We start from the raw sequence: 24,656 nt of genomic DNA, 5'->3' as shown, positions 1-24,656 counted from the left end.
TTAAAAAAGTGAAAAAAGTAAAAGATAAAAAAAAAAACACATTTATCACTGAATAAAAATGTAAAAAATTTAATACACTACACATATTAGGTATCGCCGCATCCGTAACGACCTGATCTATAAAACGGTCATGTTAGTTTCCCCGCACGGGGAACGCCATAAAAATAAAAAAAATAAAACTATGAGAAAATTGAAATTTAGCCCACCTTACTTCCCAAAAAAGGTAATAAAAGTGATCAAAAAAGTTGCATGTACGCCAAAATAGTACCAGTATCAATCCGTCATCTCATCCCGCAAAAATCATACCCTACCCAAGATAATCGCCCAAAAACAGAAAAAAACTATGGCTCTTAGACTATGGAAACACTAAAACATGATTTTTTTTGTTTCAAAAATGAAATCATTGTGTAAAACGTACATAAATAAAAAAATTTATACATATTAGGTATCGCCGCGTACGTATCGACCGGCTCTATAAAAATATCACATGACCTAACCCCTCAGGTGACCACCTTAAAAAATAAAAATAAAAACGGTGTAAAAAAAGGCATTTTTTGTCATCTTGCGTCACAAAAAGTGTAATAGCAAGCGATCAAAAAGTCATATGCACCGCAAAATAGTGCCAATCAAACCATCATCTAATCCCATTTTTTGTTTCAAAAATGAAATCTGTGTAAAACTTACATTAAAAAAAGTATACATATTAGGTATCGCCGCGTCCGTGACAACCTGCTCTATAAAAATACCACATGATCTAACCTGTCAGAGGAATGTTGTAAATAACAACAAAAAAACGGTGCCAAAAAAGCTATTTCTTGTTATCTTGCCTCACAAAAAGTGTAATATAGAGCAACCAAAAATCATATGTACCCTAAACTAGTACCAACAAAACTGCCACCCGTAGTTTCTAAAATGGGGTCACTTTTTTGGAGTTTCTACTCTAGGGGTGCATCAGGGAGGCTTCAAATGGGACATGGTGTCAAAAAAAACAGTCCAGCAAAATCTGCCTTCCAAAAACCGTATGGCATTCCTTTCCTTCTGCGCCCTGCCGTGTGCCCGTACAGCAGTTTACGACCACATATGGGGTGTTTCTGTAAACTACAAAATCAGGGCCATAAATAATGAGTTTTGTTTGGATGTTAACCCTTGCTTTGTAACTGTAAATTTTTCTTAAAAAAATGGAAAATCTGCCAAAAAAGTAAAATTTTGAAATTGTATCTCTATTTTCCATTAAATCTTGTGCAACACCTAAAGGGTTAACAAAGTTTGTAAAATCAGTTTTGAATACCTTGAGGGGGTGTAGTTTCTTAGATGGGGTCACTTTTATGAAGTTTCTACTCTAGGGGTGCATCAGGGGGGCTTCAAATGGGACATGGTGTCAAAAAAACCAGTCCAGCAAAATCTGCCTTCCAAAAACCATACGGCGCACCTTTCCCTCTACGCCCTACTGTGTGCCCGTACAGTAGTTTACAGCCACATATGGGGTGTTTCTGCAAACTACAGAATCGGGGCAATAAATATAGCATTTAGTTTGGCAGTTAACCCTTGCTTTGTTACTGGAAAAAATTGATTAAAATGGAAAATTTGCCAAAACATCTAAATTCTGAAATTTTATCACCATTTGCCATTAACTCTTGTGGAACACCTAAAGGGTTAACGACGTTTGTAAAATCAGTTTTGAATACCTTGAGGGGTGTAGTTTCTAGAATGGGGGTTCATTTTTGGGTGGTTTCTATTATGTAAGCCTCACAAAGTGACTTCAGACCTGAACTGGTCCCTAAAAAGCGGGTTTTTGAAAATTTCTGAAAAATTTCAAGATTTGCTTCTAAACTTCTAAACCTTGTAACATCCCCAAAAAATAAAATATCATTCCCAAATTGATCCAAACATAAAGTAGACATATGGGGAATGTAAAGTAATAACTATTTTTGTAGGTATTACTATGTATTATAGAAGTAGAGAAATTGAAACTTGGAAATTTGCAGTTTTTTACAAATTTTTGGTAAATTTGGTATTTTTTTATAAATAAAAATGCATTTTTTTTTACTTCATTTTACCAGTGTCATGAAGTACAATATGTGACGAAAAAACAATCTCAGAATGGCCTGCATAAGTCAAAGCGTTTTAAAGTTATCAGCACTTAAAGTGACACTGGTCAGATTTGCAAAAAATGGCCAAGTCCTTAAGGTGAAATAGGGCTGAGTCCTTAAGGGGTTAAGATTCATTTTGTAGTGTAAGGTAAGCTCAGTGACACAGCAGAAACAACAGAAAGCATAGTGTTAATCTGTTGTTACTGGGCAGAAGTCTAGACCAATCACAGCCAGCTTCTCATACAGCAAGAGTTTTCACCAATCACAGCCAGCCTCACACACAGCCTGTCTGCGAATTCCCCCAGCTTCTGCTGCTAGAATCCTTATTCACCAGAGACAGGAGCTGAAGAGACATTCACTCCACTGAGAGCTGAGTTTTATGGGAACAAGAGGCCAAAATAGTTCCACCAATTGCAACCATACAATTGCAAATACAAATTGCAAATACAATTGCAAACTACAAATAGCAATCCATACAAATTGCATACAGATCAGTAGAACTGTCGGTCAAATCTGAGATATACCTCTCAGAGAGATTATGAAGTGCTTAAATAACTTAAAGTGACAGTACAGATACTCAAGAGAGAAATATATCCACCATTTTATGTTGAATGAATGACAAGACTGAACAGTTGAACCACCATCTTAATCATAAAGCCATTTTGTGATATATTTTCAACACGTGTTTTGTACATGGACTATCTGCTGCGAAAGCGGCAGTGTTATATATGAAGAAAAGTGGAAGTTAATAAAGAAGTTATTTGAAGCATTTGGTGTGCTCTTTAAACCTACTGTTTCCATAGAACGGCGCTAGAGGAATTACAGAGTAATAGACAGTCTGGTTAGACTAAAAATCAGAGATATCAAAATTCTTCTAATGCCACAGTGCAAAAGGCACTTCATAGTGCTGCGCCTGCCACACACCTCCGCAGCAGATAGTCCATGTACAAAGCACGTGTTGAATAAAGTATCATAAAATGGCGGTATGCATAAGGCTCCATTCACACGTCCACAAAATGGGTCCGCATCCTTTCCGCAATTTTGCGGAATGGGTGCGGACCCATTCATTCTCTATGGGGACGGAATGGACGCGGACAGCACACAGTGTGCTGTCTGCAGCTGCAATTGCGGAGCGCGGCCCCGATTTTGCGTCCGCAGCTCCGCAAAAAGATAGAGCATGTCCTATTCTTGTCCGCAGCTTGCGTACAAGAATAGGCATTTCTATGGGGGTGACGGGCTGGTGTGTTGCGGACCCGCAATTTGCGGGTCCGCAACACACCACGGACGTGTGAATGTAGCCTATAGGGTCCATTCACACGTCCGTTTTTTCTTTCCTGATCTGTTCCGTTTTTTGCGGAACAGATCTGGACCAGATCTGGACCCATTCATTTTCAATGGGTCCTGAAAAAAAAACGGACAGCTCAATGTCAGATTTTTTTTCAGGACCCATTGAAAATGAATGGGTCCAGATCTGGTCCAGATCTGTTCCGCAAAAAACGGAACAGATCAGGAAAGAAACAACGGACGTGTGAATGGACCCTAAGATGGTGGTTCAACTGTTCAATCTTGTCATTCAAAATAAAATGGCGGATATATTTCTCTCTTGAGTATCTGTACTGTCACTTTAAGTTATTTAAGTACTTTATGATTTCTCTGAGAGGTATATCTGAGGTCTAACTAATAGTTCACTTGCTGAATTTGGTCGCAATTTGCAGTATGCAGTTACCAGTAACTATTTGCAGATTGGTTGAGTATGATCTGGTATAGTTGTATGCAATTTGGATTGCAATATGGAATTAGAATTGTGAACTTTGTAGTTTGCAATTGGTTGAACCGTAAGGCTACTTTAACACTAGCGGCACTAACCTCCGGCAGGCTGTTCCGTTGGGTGAACAGCCTGCCGGATCCGTCCTGCCGCTAGTGACCGTGTGCCCCCGAACTGCCGCTCCGTCCCAATTGACTATAATGGGGGCTGTGAGGTAGAAGCCAATTTTCCTCACTTAAGGGGAAAAAAATGTATTCCCAACTCTAATCATCAATCAGACTAACTCCCTGGATCAACGACCCCTCTCTAGTAGCTATAGTCTGTAATATTATTACGCTCCAGAAATATATCCAGGCCCCTCTTGAACTCGTTTAGTGAACTCACCATCACCACCTCCTCAGGCAGAGAGTTCCATAGTCTCACTGCTCTTACCGTAAAGAATCCTCTTCTATGTTTGTGTACAAACCTTCTTTCCTCCAGACGCAGAGGGTGTCCGCTTGTCACAGTCACAGTCCAGGGGATAAATAGATGATGGGAGAGATCTCTGTACTGACCCCTGATATATTTATACATAGTAATTAAATCTCCCCTCAGTCATCTTTTTTCTAAAGTGAATAACCCTAATTTTGATAATCTTTCAGGGTACTGTAGTCCATCCATTACAGTTATTACTTTAGTTGCCCTCCTCTGAACCCTCTCCAGCTCTGCTATGTCTGCCTTGTTCACAGGAGCCCATAACTGTACACAGTACTCCATGTGTGGTCTGACTAGTGATTTGTAAAGTGGTAGGACTATGTTCTTATCACGGGCATCTATGCCCCTTTTGATGCAACCCATTATCTTATTGGCCTTGGCAGCAGCTGCCCGACATTGGTTTTTACAGCTTAGTTTGCTGTTCACTAAAATTCCTAGGTCCTTTTCCATGTCAGTGTTACCCAGTGTTTTAAAATTTAGTATGTACGGGTGACTTGCATTATTCCTTCCCATGTGAATAACCTTACATTTGTCAGTGTTAAACCTCATCTGCCACTTCTCTGCCCAAGCATCTAATCTATCCAGATCCCTCTGTAGCAGTACCGTATTTTTCGCCATATAAGACGCACTTTTTCCCCCCCAAAAGTGGGGGGGAAATAGCAATGCGTCTTATGGGGCGAATGCTGCTGATTTTGCCGTATTTTCAATGATACATCTGCCGCGATGCCGCGCGGCGGGTGTATCAGCTGTGAGGGAGGAGGGGCTGGGATCTGCATTTATAATGACAGCAGGGCCCGTGCAGTGACTGTATTGTAATACACGTGCCCCGCTCACTGTATAATCGTATCTGTATTCTGTAATAGTTAATTCTGCCTCTGAGAATGAGACTGTGCGCAGGCGCGATGCGATCCCGGCCAGTGAGGGTGCCGGGCGCATGCGCTGAAGATAGCCGGGGACACTAGTAGCCGCCCAGCACCGCCCAGCGAAGTGAATATTGATGAGCTGGGCGGCGCTTCAAACGACAGTTGTGGCGAGGCTGGCTGGGCGCAAGCTGAGGTGAAGCACCGCCCCTTGGGCAGATAGAACCCGATTCCAGCAGGTTATAAAACTTCACATTACTGTAGTTATAAGGTGGACAGGGGGGATACTTACATGATTCTTATACACTTTATAAGACCTGTACGGTCATATATATACCTTAATATGCTTTTTGGCCCTGTCAGTGTCCCTTTAAAACGCTTTGACTTATCCAGGCCATTCTGAAATTGTTTTTTTGTCACATATTGTACTTCATGACACTGGTAAAATGAAGTAAAAATAAATAATTTTTATTTATAAAAAAAATAACAAATTTACCCAATTTTTTTTTTTTAAATTGCAAGTTTCCAAGTTTCAATTTCTCTACTTCTATAATACATAGTAATACCTCCAAAAATAGTTATTACTTTACATTCCCCATATGTCTACTTCATGTTTGGATCATTTTGGGAATGATATTTTATTTTTTGGGGATGTTACAAGGATTAGAAGTTTAGAAGCAAATCTTGAAATTTTTCTGAAATTTTCAAAAACCCAATTTTTAGGGACCAGTTCAGGTCTGAAGTCACTTTGCGAGGCTTACATAATAGAAACCACCCAAAAATGATCCCATTCTAGAAACTACACCCCTCAAGGTATTCAAAACTGATTTTACAAACTTTGTTAACCCTTTAGGTGTTCCACAAGAATTAATGGAAAATAGAGATACAATTTCAAAATCTCACTTTTTTGGCAGATTTTCCATTTTAATATTTTTTTTACTTTTACAAAGCAAGGGTTAACAGCCAAACCAAACTCAATATTTATGGCCCTGATTCTGTAGTTTACAGAAACACCTCATATGTGGCCGTAAACTACTCTACGGGCAAGCGGCAGGGCGCAGAAGGAAAGGAATGCCATACGGTTTTTGGAAGGCAGGTTTGCGGGACAGTTTTTTTTGACACCATGTCCCATTTGAAGCCCCCCTGATGCACTCCTAGAGTAGAAACTCCAAAAAAGTGACCCCATTTTAGAAACTACGGGATAGGGTGGCAGTATTGTTGGTACTAGTTTAGGGTACATATGATTTTTGGTTGCTCTATATTACACTTTTTGTGGGGCAAGATAACAAGAAATAGCTGTTTTGGCACCGTTTTTATTTTTTTGTTATTTACAACATTCATCTGACAGGTTAGATCATGTGATATTTTTATAGACCAGGTTGTCACAGATGCGGCAATACCTAATATGTATACTTTTTTTTTATTTATGTAAGTTTTACACAATGATTTCATTTTTGAAGCAAAAAAAATCATGTTTTAGTGCTTCCATAGTCTGAGAGCCATATTTTTTTCAGTTTTTGGGCGATTACCTTGGGTAGGGTATGATTTTTGCGGGATGAGATGACGGTTTCATTGGGACTATTTTGGGGTGCGTATGACTTTTTGATCGCTTGCTATTTCACTTTTTGTGATGTAAGGTGACAAAAAATTGTTTATTTAGCACAGTTTTTATTTTTTATGGTGTTCATCTGAGGGGTTAGGTCATGTGATACGTTTATAGAGCCGGTCGATACGGACGCGGCGATACCTAATATGTATACTTTTTTTTTCCCTATTTTTTACAAAAAAAATAAAAAATTATTTGGGGAAAATTACGTTTTTGTTTATTTTTACTTGAAACTTTTAATTTTTTGGGGGGAAAACTTTATTTTTTTAACTTTTTTTCACTTTATTTTTTGTCCCACTTTGGGCTTGAACTTTTCGGGGTCTAATCCCTTTACAATACATTCCAATACTTCTGTATTGGAATGCATTGGCTGTATGAGTAATACAGTGAGTATTACTCATACAGCTTCCGGCCTGTGAGATCCAGGGGGCTGGATCTCACACGCTCGTCTTCCTTAGGCATCACGCTGCCTTCCATGCCAATGATTTGAGCAGGCACCGGCTTACGATCACCGCCCGCCGTGCGGCAGTGATCAGAAATACACAGGGCGTACAGGTACGCCCTGTGTCCTTAAGTACCAGAACATCAGGGCGTACCTTGAAGAGGTTAATTCTCTTAGGATACAGGGGTGTATGCCATCTGGTCCTGGCGATTTGTCTATTTTTATCTTTTTAAGACGCCGATGTACTTCTTCCTGGGTCAGACAGGGCACTTTTAATGGGGAATTAATTTTTACCTTCTGCATTTCATCTTTATTTTCTTCAGTGAATACAGTGGAGAAAAAAAATATTTAATAGCTTTGCTTTCTCCTCATCGCTCTCTGCAACAACCCCCTCATTACTCTGTAGATTTATACTTTTTACCATTTATATAATTGAAGAACATTTTAGGGTTAGTTTTGCTCTCTTTGGCAATTAATCTCTCTGTCTCTAGTTTGGCTGCTTTTATTTGTTTTTTACATATTCCATTTTTTTTCCTATAGTTTTTTAGTGCTTCCTCGCTTCCCTCCTGTTTTAGTGATTTAAATGCTTTCTTTTTGTCCTTTATTGCTTTTTTTTACAGTTCTATTTATCCACATTGGTTTCTTCTTGTTCCTTAACCTTTTATTCCCATAAGGTATGTACCTCTCACAATTAGATTTTTGGATGCTTTTAAAAATATTCCATTTTGTGGCTGTATTTTAGTTAGTTAGGCCTATGGCCTCTCTTAGTTGGCTAAATTTAGCTTTTTTGAAGTTTTTTTTATTTTTGTTCCTCCCTGAAGAAACACTCTTTTGAATGATAATTGGAAAGTTATTACTTTATGGTCACTATTTCCCATTTGTCCCCCAACCTGCACGTCTGTTGTTCTGTCAGGTCTATTGGTTAATACTAAGTCCAGTATGGCCGTCCCTCTAGTCGGGTCCTGAACCAGTTGGGAAAGGTAATTGTCTTTAGTTATTGCCAAGAACCTGTTTCCTTTAGGAGATATACAGGTTTCAGTTTCCCAGTCTATATCTGGGTAGTTGAAGTCCCCCATAATAACCACCTCATTATGATTTGCCGCCTCGTCCATCTCGTTTAGGCCTCATGCACACGACCGTTGTTGTGTTCCGTGTCCTTTGTTCCGTTTTCCGTGATTTTCTGCGGACCCATTGACTTTCAATGGGTCAGTTGAAAACTCGGATAATGCACCGTTTGTCATCCGCGTCCGTGATCCGTGTTTCCAGTCCGTCAAAAAAATATGACCTGTCCTATTTTTTTCACTGACAACGGTTTGCGGACCCATTCAAGTCAATGGGTCCGTGAAAAAACACACAAGATTGTCACCCGCGTCCGTTTTTTTCCTATCATTTGCAAGGCAAACTTGACTTAGATTTTTTTTTTCACTTTTCATGTCTGGTGATCCTCCAAAAATCAAGGATGACACACGGAAACAAAAACGGAAACTGATCACGGAACAACGGAACCCCGTTTTGCGGACCGTGAAAAAATACTTGTGTGCATGAGGCCTTAGTAGTAGATTTTCTGTGGACTCTGGTATATTAGGTGGTTTATAATAAACTCCTATTAATAATTCATTATTGTTTTTGCCTCCATGTATTTCTACCCACAGTGACTCCACATGCTCATCTTCCCGGAGTGTGGGCTTTAGACAGGACTTTACATAAAGGCAGACCCCTCCCCCTCTCAGATTTTGGCAATTCTTTCTAAACAGACTGTAACCTTGTACATTAACAGCCCAGTCATAGCTATCATCCAGCCATGTCTCAGTTATTCCCACTATGTCATAGTCCTCCTCACACATCACTAATTCCAGTTCCCCAGTTTTATTAGTCAGGCTTCTGGCATTAGTATACATACATTTAAAGGGAGTCTGTCACCAGATTGTGACCTTATAGACCGCTTACATAGCGCTCTAGCACAGCAGTCTATGATTCTAATGGTACCTTTGATGTTTTCTTGTGAAGTTCCCCAAGGCAAAAAACTGACTTTTATTCATATGTAAATTAGGGCTCGCAAGTGCCCAGGGGCGGCATTCACCTCGTTGGTGCCCAGGCTGTTCTGCCTCTTTTTGTCATATCCCCACCCCAGCCTCTTCCTCTGCCCGCCCCGCTCTTCCTTTGCGTCCTCCTTCTCAAGTTCTCTGCAGCGAGATCCCATGCCTGCGCTCTCCATTGCTTGGCCGGGGCATGCGCACTGCGATGCCCATTGTGGGTATCTCTGGTCCGCCTCCTCGCCGCTGTTTCGCGCCGTTGGCCGGCGCATGCGCAGTAGCCACTGCGGTGCCGTGCCCACAATGGGCATCGCAGTGCACATGCCCCAGCAAAGCTATGGATAGCGCAGGTGCGGGATCTCGCTGCAGAGGAGGAGGACGCAAAGGAAGAGCGGGGCGGGCAGAGGAAGAGGCTGGGATATGACGAAAAGAGGCAGAACAGCCTGGGCACCAATGAGGTGAATGCCGCCCCTGGGCACTTGCGAGCCCTAATTTACATATGAATAAAAGTCAGTTTTTGCCTTGGGGAAACTTCACAAGAAAACATCAAAGGTAGTATTAGAATCATAGACTGCTGTGCTAGAGCGCTATGTAAGCGGTCTATAAGGTCAAAATCTGGTGACAGACTCCCTGTAAGAGGTTTATGTATATTTATTACCCTACACTTTTCCTTCTGAGCTGTTCTAGTCCCTCCTTCCATTTCTCCCCCGTCACATTACCTTGCCCCCGGTCTCTATCTGCACTATCTTCTTATCCTATAACGTAGTTACCCCCCCCCCCCCCAGTCCCTAGTTTAAACACTCCTCCAACCTTCTAGCCATCTTCTCCCCCAGCACAGCTGCCCCTGTATCCAACAGAGAAGTCGGCCCAGTTCTCCAGAAACCCAAACCCCTCCTTCCTACACCAATTCTTGAGCCACTTGTTAATCTCCCACTGCCATTCTTGTGTGGCTCGTGGCACCGGTAGTATTTTGGAAAACACTACCTTTGAGGTCCATGCCCTAAGCTTTTGACCTAAATCCCTAAAATGGTTTTTAAGGACGCTCCACCTACCTCTAACTTTGTCATTGGTTCCGATATGGACCATGACTGCTAGATCTTCTCCAGCCCCTGCCAATAATCTGTCAACCTGATCAGCGATGTGTCAAACTCGAGCGCCAGGAAGACAACACACCACTCGACGATCCCGGTCTTTGTGACAAATCGCCCTATCTGTACCCCTAATAATTGAGTCTCCCACTACCAGCACCTGTCTGGCCTGCCCTGCTCTCCTGGTCCCCCGCTTACTGGAGCTGACATTCCCAGGACTGGCAAAGGAAGTGTCCGGCTGCAGAAGTGCTATCCCTATCAGCCAACCGTGCAAAATTGTTGGGGTGTGTCAGATCAGGGCTAGCCTCTCTGGCACTCTTCCCTCTATTCCGCTCTCTAACTGTTACCCAGCTAGCTACCTCACTTTCCTGAGCCTCCTCGCTACCACCCTCCCCCACATCTACCCCATAGAGTGCCTGTTCAGTGAGCAGCAAACTCTTTTCCAAATTGTCAACACTTCTCAGTGTTGAAATTCGCCTGGTTACATACACGATGTGCGATTCCAAACGGGCAATTTGCTCACATTTTGAACAAATATATGGAACCTCAAACGTCTAATGTATTTCAAGACTGCATACATTAGACAAGATGTGCACTGGAGTGCGCTGTCAATAATGGAACACATACTAAATGGGGATTACGCAGTGCAGTGATTAGAATCTAAGTTACTGTAGTCCCCTCCAAAAGTCCCTGAATCTAAAGTCAGACACTTAATACAAACACACACTTGAACTCAAACACGCGAACGCTCACAAACTCACGTTATTTGCCTGCTTGTATAAATGCAGCTCTCAAACCAGCCTGCTTTTTTTTTGCTCTAAGATGTATTGTCAGCTGTGAGATCTTATATGGACAGGTCCATATCATGTCCAATCAAATGAATTTACCACAGGTGGACTCCAATCAGGGCGTAGAAGCATCTCAAAGATGATCAAGAGAAATGGGAGGCCTCCAGAGCTAAATTTCAAGTGTTGTCGTAAAGGGTCTGAATAATTTAGAGGGGTTGTCTCACTTCAGCAAATGACATTTATCATGTAGACAAAATTAATACAAAGCACTTATTAATGTATTGTTATTATCCATATTGTCTCCTTAGCTGGATGGATTTATTTTTCCATGGCATTATACACTTTTTCCTTTCCATGGTTATGACCACCCTGCAATCCAGCAGTGGCAGTTGTGCTTGCACACTATAGGAAAAGGTGCTGGCCTCTCAGGTGGCTGGTACCATGGGAGTGCACACAGAGCAGCGCTTTTCCCTATACTGTGCAAGCACGTCCACCACTTCTGGATTACAGGGAGGTCATAACCATGGAAACGAGCAGTGTATAATGTGATGGAAAAATGAATCCAGACAGGAAAGGAGGCAATATGGGCAATCACAATACATTAGTAAGTGCCTTGTATTAACTTTCTCTACATAATAAATGCCTTTTGCTGAAATGAGACAACCCCTTTAAAGTCCACTTTGGGGAATTTTCCCGTCATAATATGCATTATTCACAGAACATCAGGTAGGTCTGCATCAATATAAACAAGGACACAAACAAATGTCACTGTAACCACAGCTATTGAATAATCTCTCCAGTACTGAAACAGGATGTTACAAACAGATCTGAGGCAACACAAAAAGCAGGGCATGAAAGCTAAACAGTAGAGCACATCATAAGAGAACCCGAATGAAGTAAGCTTACCCTACGTGAATATACTAAATATCACATCATTTAGGGAGGGAACTTGTAATATAGTACATTGAATGTGCTTACTAAAATTAATGGCAATCCAAAACTGCCCATACACCTTCCATACTGCAGCTATCTCTCCCAATTCCCTATACACATACATCTTTGGTTTCTACAAGCATGTACAAATTTTCAATGGAGAAAGACTTAAGAAGACACCTCTGGTAGATCAGTGGTTAAAATTCCCAAATTTTGATTCCATTTAGATACCATAAAAAAGTATTGCGATACCCCATACCACGCAAAAATAATAAAACACCAAAAAAGCCGTATGCATTCTGCATTTTATGGAATGTCCGGCCCAAAATAGAACAGTCCTATCCTATTTTTTGGGGGACAAGGTGACTAAAAAAATTGCAAATTGCGTGTTTTTTATTCACCGCAAAGGAGATATTTTTTTATATTTTAATAGTTCAGACTTTTTCGGGTGTGGTGATACGTAATATGTTTATTTTTTATAGTTTATAAATTTTATATGTAAAATTGGGAAAGGGGTTAGGGGTTGGGCGATATGGCCTAAAATCTATATTGCAATATAATTTGAAGCATGTGCGATATGCGATATATATTGCGATATATTATTTTCTTCTGTATGTATACAAAAAATACAAATTACAAAACTTGGCTCAGAGCCTGTGCCATCAGCCCCATGGCATTTGCCATCATCATCATACATGTCCCCCTGTGACCCAGAGCCAGTGCCATCAGCCCCATGGCATTTGCCATCATCTATCAGACTGTCTGATGATGGCAAATGCCATGGGGCGCTGATCTGATGGCACTGGCTCACTGCTGGGGGACACATGTCTGAATAAGACATGTGTCCCCCAGTGAGCCAGTGCCATCAGATCAGCACCCGATGGCATTTGCCATCATCAGACATGTGTCCCCCAGCATTTGCCATCATCAGACTCCATGTGTCCCCCCTGCTATATATTCAGACAGAGCAGCCGGTCTCAGGGCCATCAGAAGATGATCAGGTTCTGGCCATCCTTTGCAAAAAGATCCTTTCCTTATCCACTCCCCCCCCCCCCCCCCCCAACCCCGATCTTCCAGCAAGAGTCCCCGTCCCCCCAAAAGAGTCGCTGTTATTATACTTACCTTTCCTGCAGGGTGCTCGGTAGCGGCCGGCTAATGGAGTCCGCAGATGTGGCGTCTTCTTCAAGCACTGACGTCACATACAGCGTCAGCAAAGTGGGCTGACGCTGTGTGCACGCCGGCCCTGGCCAGTACAGCGCGGTGCGGAGTCGGGAGGCCAAGGAGCGGTGAGCCTGAAGCTTCTGCGCAATCATTCATATCACAGAGCGGCGATATACACAAAATCTATATCGTGGCACATATCATATCGCCAATATCGCCCACCCCTAGGAGGGGTTAAATTTTTTTGACTAGAAGCCTTGTCCTATTCACCCTAATAGAGCTCTATTAGGGTGAATAGGATTTTACACTGTCCCTGCTGCCCTGAGCACACAGCAGCAGGGAGCTTACCATGGCAGCTTCAGTAGCATCCTGGCTGCCATGGTAAGCGATCGGAGCCCCGCGATTTCACTGCTGGGGCTCCGATCGGAAGCTGCCACTGCCACGAATGAAAATACTGAGGGGGGTGGGGGGCAGTAGCTGCTGGTCACTATGCCACCAATAAATATAAACCTGGGAAGGGGGGTGAGGCCACTGCACCAGCAATGAATATAATACGAGGGGGGGGGGGCTGTATCACACAGCCAGCACCCGGCGTGAATGACAGGGATCCCGCCAAACAGCATCATATAACCCCTCAGGTGCCGCACCCGCCACCCTCATTTGTATTAAGGGGTTAATTATATGCATTGGTGGCGCAGTGGCCACCACCAATCCCCTCCTTCTCAGTGATATTTTCACTGGTGGCAATGGCAGCCGCATCACAGTGGGGAGGGAGGGACTGCTTCCTTCTCCACTGTGCCAGCTCAGGAAAACATGGTCTCTAAAAGATACTAGGATGTGCAATAGCGCAGCCTAGTATCGGAAAATAACAAATCCCAGCATTGTTTCGATCCGGGTGTAAAAGTATTGATTGGGTATCAAAAGTTAGATACCTGGTGCAACCCCAATTCCAAGTCCTTTTCTCACACCACATTATCTGTCGCGTCAGAGTCAAGAGCTCCCCATACTCATCAGACTGTCGGCCGGTCCTGCTTAAAACCGTGCGTTCACAGACAATAATCTAAAAAAGGATGCCATTATCCGATACAAGCAGTATATTTTTAGAGCAGGGATCAGCCACCAACGGCACTCCAGCTGTTCTGAAACTACAACTCCCAGAATCCTACTTTGACTTCTATGGGAGTTCCAAGAGCAGCCGTGTAAGCGTGCATGCTGGGAACTGTAGTATAACAGCAGCTGGAGTGCTGAATGTTGCTGGCCTTTAGATAAAATACAGGTATCGACTATGCTATTCTAGAAAGTTACTAAAATGACATGACATTTTATTCTAGAACAAAACAAGGTATATCCATGCAGGGCCGGCCTTTGGGGTGTGCGGGCTGTGCGGCCGCACAGGGCGCCATAGCAACAGGGGCGCCGGGCGGCCGACAGCTCGCAATGTAATATGCGGCAGGCGAGGCTGCACTTGTGTTCTCCCTCGGGGCGGGGCAGGCACTGAGATGAGCCAGGGCTGGAGATGATAGTTCTCTGCCCCGCCGCCAATGTTCTATTCAGCAGCGCAGTGGAGAAGGAGTCTCTCCCTCCCCCTGTGCTGCCAATAAGAAGAGAGACGGGAGGAGGAGGGGAGGGGCTGTGGCCACTGCGCCACCAATGCTTATTATAACTGACCTGTAATACAAATACAGGAGGCGGGTGCCGGAATCAAATAGCCGACACCTGACCTCTATGACAGGGAGCTGCGATCAGCTGCAGTTGAGTTAACCCTTCAGGTGCGGTACCTGATCGCAGCTCCGCTGATCGCAGCTCCCTGTCACAAAGGTCGGGTGTCGGCTATTGATTCCGGCACCCGCCTCCTGTATTTGTATAAGAAACGTTGGTGGCACAGTGCGCCCCCCCCTAGTATAAGAAACATTGGTGGCTCAGTGGGAAGTGCCAATGAGGGTTAAAAAATAATTTAAAAAATTAACTCACCTTCTCCAGTTGATCGCGTAGCTGCCGGTCTCCTGTTCTTTCTTCAGGACCTGTGGTGACGTCACTGAGCTCATCACATGGTCCATTACCATGGTGATGGATCATGTGATGTATCATGTGATGAGCACAGTGATGTCACCACAGGTCCTGAAGAAAGAACAGAAGACGATCAATTGGAGGAGGTGAGTTAATTATTTTTTTACCCTCATTGGCACTGCCCACTGCACCACCAATGTTTATTATATTGAGGGGGGCGCACTGCACCACCAATGTTTATTATATTGGGGGGGCGCACTGCGCCACCAATGTTTATTATACTGTGGTGTTGGGGGGGCGCACTGCACCACCAATGTTTATTATACTGGGGGGGGGCGCACTGTGCCAATGTTTATTATATTGGGGGGGCGCATTGCCCCACCAATGTTTATTATACTGGGGTGTTGGGGGGGCGCACTGCGCCACCAATGTTTATTATACTGGGGGGGCGCACTGTGCCAATGTTTATTATATTAGGGGGGCGCACTGTGCCCTACTTCGTGAGATTTCCCTACTCTCGTCACTTCCGGTCGCACCAGACATGACGTGAGGAGGTGTTCAGCACCGCGCAGGCGCACAACGACGGGTTAGGGAAATTTCACAGCAGAGTGTGCATGCGCTGGGAGCCTCGTCGGCGGTTAGGGTAGGGAAAAATTATGGGCCAGTGCACAGGTGCGGTGATCGGATGGATGTTCTCAGCTGGACACCGGCCGACACTGCGCATGCGCTGGGAGCCTCACCAGCGGTTGGGGTAGGGAAAAAGCACTGGCCCGTACGTAATTTTTCCCTTCCCTAACCGCTGGTGAGGCTCCCTGCATGCGCAGTGTCGGCCGGTGTTCAGCTGAGAACATCCATCCGATCACTGCGCCTGCGCATTGGCCCATAGTTTTTCCCTACCCTAACCGCCGGCGAGGCTCCTGGCGCATGCGCACTCTGCTGTGAAATTTCCCTAACCTGTCGTTGTACGCCTGCGCAGCGCTGCACACTTCCTCACGTCATGTCCGGTGCGACCGGAAGTGACGAGGGTAGGGAAATCTCACGAAGTAGGGAAGTATAACATTACACCGGCCTTCAGGGTGTGTGGGCTGGTAACTACTTGGTTGGATAGTCAGCCAGCCTGGCTGATCTGTAGAAAACTTGTCCAGGGGTAAACAACCCCTTTAAGTTCACATACGTTGTGCATTTAGGAACAGAAAAACTAAAATCGACATATTAAATGATGGATATCCACTGTGCCTAATGGACCCGATTATAGTCAATGGGTGCCTCTCATTCTGCCAAACAAAATGCTTCTTATGGCAGTTGGTGTGGAACCACTGTGTCAGCCAACAGATTTGACTTTGGAGTACTCTTATGAGCATTATCCTGGCAGTCCTCTGGTTTTCACCCTTCAACTCCTGTACAGGGATCAGGACTTCGCTGCAGGGGAGCCACCAGGCTGCTACCTCCTGAAGTAGTCTCTGTCTGATTGAAAGCTGAATCACAGGGGTGAAGAGACACCGTTGCAGAGCACTGATGGATCAGGCAAATGCGCAGTCAGGGAAAGGCCAAGATCAGGGCAGGAGGACGTGCAAGCCAATAAACAGTCCAAGGTTAGGGCAGGCAGTGAGGATCAATACAGGGGTCAGGCAGAGGGTCAAAATCCAGGAAACGGGCAGACAAACTAATAAATAATAATCATAAAGCACACCTTTGCAGAAACTAGCAAGCTAGAAAACTATTGCTCAGGCATCTTCCCTTAAGTACTCCAAGGTGGCCAACCACAGGCTGGTGACAATTACAGTGGCCCCACTAGGATTAAATGTCAGGAATTCTGAAGAACAGGGTTTTAATGATTGCGACTAAGGTGAATGCAAACGTATGACCTGTACATATACACCTGTAGATTCCCCTGTACTACTGCTTTATGCAAACCGTTGGGTAGAAGGAAGTTAGTATGATTATCTTCATTCTACAGACTGTGCTGGCATGCAAACACAGAACGAATTTTAAACAAATTGCAACAAGCAGCAGTTGTCCAGCCTTTTACATTTTTTTTTTTCTTAAAAGACTTCCTATGGCATAAAAAAAAAAATAATAAAAAAATTAAATGTCAGACAAAGCATTTAAAGGGAGACTTCTCCCATGAATCACAGTACACCTGCGATATGTGCCTGGACATTGGGACTTGAGGGCACTGGGTTTCAATGGAGGATGCCTTATGACATGTTTGCTCACATGCCATTCCATCTGCCCTTATGGGACAGAAGATTGGTGAGGTGGGGCATTGGGGAGTCAGGGCTTCAATAATCTACAAATCATCCCTGAAGATTAAATAAAGATATATTAGTAAGTGCCATATAACCTCCAATAGGATTTATACATTAACACTTGAAAACCCCTTTAACAATCAAACTCTTTTTAGCGGCAATCAGTTTGCCACTGTGCCAATATGCGTTTATATAAAACCAGAGTTTTCCGTTTTGGTATAAATCAACCGCCGCTGTATAGTGTTTCTATGCTGGGTGTTGAGAGGACTACTTCTGATGCACCTTTTTTACGGCGCCGATTCAGCCGAAGATTGCTGCCATGTATCTGCTGCAATCCCCAAGCTGAAGCTGTTGCCAACAGCCTCAGGCAGCCATCAAACACCAAAAAATTAACCCCATAGATGTCACAATTAGGGATGAGCAAATCATCTGAAGTCGATTCGCATAAAACTTCGTTCTAATACTGTACGGAGCAGGAGCTGCGTACAGTATTAGAATGTATTGGCTCCGATGAGCCGAAGTTATTGCTTCGCAAAGTCTCGCGAGACTTAAATTAATTTGTACTGTAAAAAAAACATTTCCCGGACTCGGGTTCGGCTCCAAGGAACCACTTGGAGGATGCCTTATGACATGGTCCGTACAATATTAGAACAAAGTTTTATGCAAATCAACTTCGGATGTTTCATCCGAAGTCGATTCGCTCGTCCCTAATCACAATCAATGGCGACTGCTGAATTTAAGATGTCTGATAGAGGGTGGGGGTTCCCTCTGTCGCTTAACAGCCCCCTGAAATGCAACTGCAGGGGACCGATGCTTTGCTATTCTGCAGTCCTGCTATACGCTTTTGCCTATTAGTCTATATCAGACTAAGGGCTCATGCACACGAACGTGCCGTTTTTTGCGGTCCGCAAATTGTGGATCCGCAAAAAACAGATACCGCCCGTGTGCTTTCCGCAATTTGCGGAACGGAACAGGAAGCCCATTATAGAAATGCCTATTTTTGTCTGCAAAACGGACAAGAATCGGACATGTCTCATAATTTTTGCAGGGTCACGGAACGGAGCAACGGATGCGGACAGCACACCGCATCTTTTGCGGACCCATTGAAATGAATGGTTCCGTAAACGGAACGCAAAAAAAACTTTGTGTGCATGAGCCCTTATAGGCTGCATATAAGTACAGGCAATAATGCTTTGAAATACTATAAACAAAGATTCACAAAGGAGGAAACTTTATATGTTTTATGTTTGTAAATATAAAGCTGTCAATACGATTCTGTGACAGAAAGGTCAGGCAGAGGCACAGAGCAACATCAATCATGATAATGCCGTGCGCTTCTGTAGTCCAGAGCGCACGATCCCTCTCTCACATGGAGCGCGATTCCCACAAGGGACACACTCGTGTGAAAGAGCCCCTTCCCCCACTCACTTTTGCTCTATGCTGGGGGTTGCTACTATGATATCCAGTCAAAGTAACTGAGCTAAACACATCAGCAGCAGCACAAATCTCCCTACGGCTACCTGCACACATTGCTGTTTACACGATTAGGGCTCATTCACACAACCGTAGGCCTTCGAGACTTTATAACTGATGACCTATCCTCAGGAAACTTGGTCAGAACTCAACCCTCTAAGGCCTAGTTCACACAAACGTGTGTGATCCGTGGCCGTATTGCGGGTCGCAATACACGGCCACAGTTCCGTGTGCACTCCGCATCACGGATGCCAACCCATTCACTTCACGTCCCGTACTTCCGTTCCGCAAAAAGATAGAACATGTCCTATCTTTTAGCGGAACAGGCGGATCGCGGACCCATTAAAGTGAATGGGTCCGCGGTCCGATGCGGCTGACCTACGGCCGGCTATTTGCGGCCCGCAGCACAGGCACGGGTCACACACGTTCGTGTGAACTCGGCCTTAAGGAACAACTTTTAGCAAATGAGGCAGTGGGAAAAAGGATCATTGAAAGGGGTTTAGGCATAAACCCCTCTGTCCTGTGTTTGATCCTTGCTATGGGGCCCTTACTTCTCTATGTACGCCACTGCGGCCTTCTCTCACCTTTCCCTAGGCCAGTGATGACACGTTCTTCGGTCACGTAGCCTAGGCGTTGATCAGCCACATAAAAGTGAATGGGGTCGAGTTGCGATACCAGGCACGGCCGCTGTACAATGTAGGTTTAGCAGTTAAGGGCAGTGATGGTCAGTTCGCAGTGTTCGCCAGCGAGAACATGCGGGCTGCCATCTTTAGTAAGGTAGACTCACCCGTCCGGCGATGCACAGGTAAGCCCTTACCTGTGCCTGTGTCTGGAGCCGGTCTGAAATCAAATGCAGTCACCGGGAGCAGGCAGTTCCGAGAACAGCCCGATGAAGGCCCCCGGCGGCTGTTCTCGGAACTCCCTGCTCTCGGTGACTGCATTTGATTTCAGACCAGCTCCCGGCACAGGCACAGGTAAGGGCTTACCTGTGCATCGCCGGACGGGTGAGTCTACCTTACTAAAGATGGCAGCCCGCATGTGTTCGCTGGCGAACACTGCGAACTGACCATCACTGGTCAAGAGTACTTTCACACTTACGGCAGAGGATTCCAGCAGGCAGTTCCGTCGCCGGAACTGCCTGCCAGATCTGGCAATCCAGACGCAAACTAATGGCATTTGTCAGACGGATCCGTCTGACAAATGCAAATCCGTCTCTCCAGTGTCATCTGGAAAAACGGATCCGGTATAATTTTTTTTTGCATTTTTAAAGGTCTGCGCATGCGCAGACTGGAAAGCCGGTTCAGTTTTGCCGGAACACTTAATGCCAGATCCGGCATTCCAGCAAGTGATCAGTATTTTTGGCCGGAGAGAAAACTGCAGCATGCTGCGGTATTTTCTCCATCCAAAAAACGTAAGAGGGACTGAACTGATGCGTCCTGAACTGAATGCTCTCCATTCAGAATGCATTAGGATAAAACCAGATCAGGTTTTTTTTCCCCGGTATTGAGCTCCTGTGACGGAAAAGAAAAACGCTAGTGTGAAAGTACCCTAAGCTGTGAGAAGGCTCACAGGAGCGCCGATGCCTTCACAAATAGCTGATTGGCGGGGGTGCCGGGTGTCGGACCCCCACCGATCAGATATTGATGACCTATCCTGACGATAGGTCATCAATATAAATGGTAGGACAACCCCTTTAATTGGTTCCATAACACTGGAAATAGAGGGGATGGGAGAGTCCTCCAGAGGGCAGCCAGTCTTTTCCTTGTACAGATGCAAAAATGGGCAATAGATCTGCGATTAAGAGGGTAGTGGGGAAGATACAAAAGTTTTAGGCTACTTTCACACTGTCGGATCCGTCCTGCCACTATTTCGCCGTGCCGCCGGACTGCCGCTCCGTTCCTATTGACTATAATGGGGACGGGGGGCGCAGCTCCGGCGCAGCACGGCAGTGCGCAGTGAGAGGCCGCCAGACTAAAAAAATCGGACATGCAATACTTGGGTGTGGAATATTACAACAGTTTATTTTTAGTTATTTTTTCCGTTTTTTTCAATGTTTACCACATGACAAAACAAAAAATGGGGGATTGTTCAAAACCTACTCACCCCTTTCCCCAGCGCTAGTCCTGCAGTGGTGACATTTCAGTGTACTGCACATGATCACTGCTGTCTTCAGTGGTCTACTGCTTAGGACAATAGCGATTGGCTGCAGCGGTCACGTGCCATATACCGACACATCACCATTGCTAACTGTGAACAAGCAGCAGGCGCTGGAGAAAGGGGTAAATAGAACATCTTTTTTTATTCTAAGCAAAGGTAGGGCTTGTTCAAAATGTTTAATCAACTTGTCTTGTACAACACCTTTAGAGGGTTTCTTTATCTTTTTACTGATGATCTATCCTTTGGATAGATCATCAGCATCTGATCTGTCGGACCCCCACCAAGATACTGATGACCTATCCAGAGAACAGATCACCAGTAAGAAAAAGGTATAGAACCCCTTTAACTTTATTCTGTGGGTCATTATGACTCCAGCAGGGACTCTTGTATTTATATATATTTATTATACTCACTTATATAGCACTGACATATTCCGCAGCGCTTTAGAGACATTAGCATCACCCTGTCCACAATGGGGCTCACAATCTAAGGTCGTTATTAGTATGTCTTATGTATCGATATATATATATTGACAAAGGCCACAGTGTGTGGCTGAAACATTGCCTGGGAATAAACGGGTCATCACCTTTTACCACGTTTGGAGTGCTGCCGATTCTTTGGATACACGATATATAATAATATATAACCTTATTGTAATTTTTGGCCTCCTAGGCTATATTCAATGTCAGTGTATTACACTGACAGACAAACTTTTAGGCCCCTTTCACACGGGCGAGTATTCCGCGCGGATGCGATGCGTGAGTTGAGCACATTGCACCCGCACTGAATCCGGACCCATTCATTTCTATGGGGCTGTTCACATAAGCGGTGATTTTCACACATCACTTGTGCGTTGCGTGAAAATCGCAGCATGCTCCTCTTTGTGCGTTTTTCACGTAACGCAGGCCCCATAGAAATGAATGGGGTTGCATAAAAATCGCAAGCATCCGCAAGCAAGTGCGGATACGGTGCAATTTTCACGCATGGTTGCTAGGAGACGATCGGGATGGAGACCTGATCATTATTATTTTCCCTTAAAACATGGTTATAAGGGAAAATAATAGCATTCTGAATACAGAATGCATAGTACAATAGGGCTGGAGGGGTTAACAAAAAAATAAAAAATATTTTAACTCACCTTAATCCACTTGTTCGCGCAGCCGGCATCTCTTCTGTCTTCTTTCTTCAGGACCTGGGTAAAGGACCTGTGGTGAGATCACTACGCTCATCACATGATCCATCACCATGGTGATGGATCATGTGAATGACCATTTGATGAGCGCAGTGACGTCATCAAAAGGTCCTTTTCCTCACAGATAAAGACAGAAGAGATGCCGGCTGCGCGAACAAGTGGATTAAGGTGAGTTCAAATATTTATTAATTTTTTTTAACCCCTCCATCCCTATTGTACTATGCATTCTGTATTCAGAATGCTATTATTTTCCCATATAACCATGTTATAAGGGAAAATAATAATGATCAGGTCTCCATCCCGAACGTCTTCTAGCAACCGTGCGTGAAAATCGCACCGCATCCGCACTTGCTTGCGGATGCTTGCGATTTTCACTCAGCCCCATTCACTTCTATGGGGCCTGCGTTACGTGAAAAACGCACAAAATAGAGCATGCTGCGATTTTCACGCAACGCAGAAGTGATGCGTGAAAATCACCGCTCATGTGCACAGCCCCATAGAAATGAATGGGTCCGGATTCAGTGCGGGTGCAATGCGTTCACCTCACGCATTGCACCCGCGCGGAAATCTCACCCGTGTGAAAGGGGCCTTAGAGCAGGCATCCTCAAACCTCGGCCCTCCAGCTGTTGTAAAACTACAACTCCCAGCATGCTCCATTCATTTCGATGACAGTTCTTAGAAGAGTAGAGCCAGTATGCATGTTGAGAGTTGTAGTTTCACAACAGCTGGAGTGTCGGAGGTTGCCTACCCCTGTATTAGACCATGCCTCTGGCGTCCAGGCGACAGGACCCACCTCCCTTTGTCCAACACCTAAGACACTGAGGTTGCTATTGACCACGGACGGCATCTAAGTGGTTAAACAATCAGCGACCACTTATATTAGTCTCCAATCAGTGCTCTCATGCCCAATGCTATCACCAACAGCCTGGGCACCAGGGGTTAAACATACAGCCCCCAAAGCGTTTCTATGGATACAGTCAGTGTATGTCTATAGCCTCACTCCTAACACACAGTCATACCTTGCTCCTCCCACCTGCAGACACCCGCTGCTGGGAATTGGGGACGGGGAATGAGGGGGAGGGGACGTTCAGCATGGTGACCCCCTGCACAGCACCCAGCTGTACACAATGCTGCTCAGTCCCCTCCACAGCCAAGAGGCGACGTCCAGCGAGCTGAAGGACCTGCCGTCGTGTGATCACGTGACCAGTCACATGGACGGGAGGAGGGAAGTGTCAGCTCAGGAGCAGGAAGCAGAGCTCTCAGGAGCGCAGACACTATGCTCTGTATGTGTACGAACCAGGGAGCTCTGTATGTGTAGTGTGCCTCTAGTCAGTCCTGCCATACTTGTGCTGCAGAGAGCTCACACAACGTGGTGTAGACGAGCTATAGCTGTGGCATTTAAAGAGAATAGCTCACACCTGTTTTAGGATTCCCAGTCTGAGAGCAGCATAAACTGGTAACTGATTCCCTGAGCAAAACGCAGGGTCACTTTATGGCCGCTTTCAGACGATCGTATTGAGATCCGTTAGTATTCTGGCTCAGGATTCCTGATGATATACCACTGATGGCGAACCTTTTACAGACCGAGTGCCCAAACTGCACCGAGAACCCACTCAGTTATCACAGAATACCAATATGGTGTATCTTCCATGTACTGTATCATTTAGCTATACAGTGATTCCTCAGGATACAATGGTTTCCACATACAATGGTCGTCCTGGGCCCAATTAATATTGTATCTTGAGGGACCACTGTAATAGCCTGACTACATTCACTGCTCCATAGACTACACTACACCATAGACTTTTTCCAGGGTGCGGGTCCCCACAGAGAGGGCCGCCTTTGGCACCCGTGCCATAGGTTTGCCATCACTGTGATATACCATCAGGATTTACAGGCATATTTCGTCCTTCCTCTATTATTTATGCACTGCACAGACTGTAATGTGCGTATTTGGAAACAAATCCGCACAAAAGTCAGACATGCTGCGGATTTCAAATACTGACGGAAATTATACGCCCATGTGGATAGCTCCATTCATTAACATTAGCAGCAGGACTATTTACGCATTGCAAATACGCTCGTCTGAAAGCGGCCTTTACCTGTAGACATTGCAGCGGCGAGGAGATGTACCGTATGTTTTGCCCTATAAGGACGCACCTGGCATAAGACACACCAAGGTTTTAAAGAAAAGAGGAAAATAAGAAACGCAATATTTTTCATTAGACCTCAGATCAGACCCCCAATGTTAATCAGATCTCAGCTTAGAGCCCCAATCAAACCCCCAATGTTAATCAGACCTTAGAACAGACCCCCCAATGTTAATAAGACCCCCAAT

The 24,656-nt window shown here is 44.7% G+C and overlaps 1 protein-coding gene across 2 annotated transcripts in view; it reads right to left on the bottom strand.

Annotated features, from left to right (window-relative positions):
* LOC120998159 (cytochrome b5 reductase 4) overlaps positions 1-23,506 on the bottom strand; it is a 352,348-nt gene extending 328,842 nt beyond the window's left edge. For both annotated transcript variants that reach the window (XM_040428717.1, XM_040428718.1), the window contains exon 1: positions 23,338-23,506. In XM_040428717.1, coding sequence (XP_040284651.1) covers positions 23,338-23,412 — 75 coding nt within the window. In that variant the 5' untranslated portion in view covers positions 23,413-23,506. The remainder of the gene's footprint in view (positions 1-23,337) is intronic.
* Between the last annotated feature and the right edge of the window lie 1,150 nt (positions 23,507-24,656).

This window comes from Bufo bufo, chromosome 4 (assembly GCF_905171765.1).
Source record: "Bufo bufo chromosome 4, aBufBuf1.1, whole genome shotgun sequence".
Classification (NCBI taxonomy): domain Eukaryota; kingdom Metazoa; phylum Chordata; class Amphibia; order Anura; family Bufonidae; genus Bufo; species Bufo bufo.
This window is presented reverse-complemented; position numbering and strand designations above follow the sequence as displayed.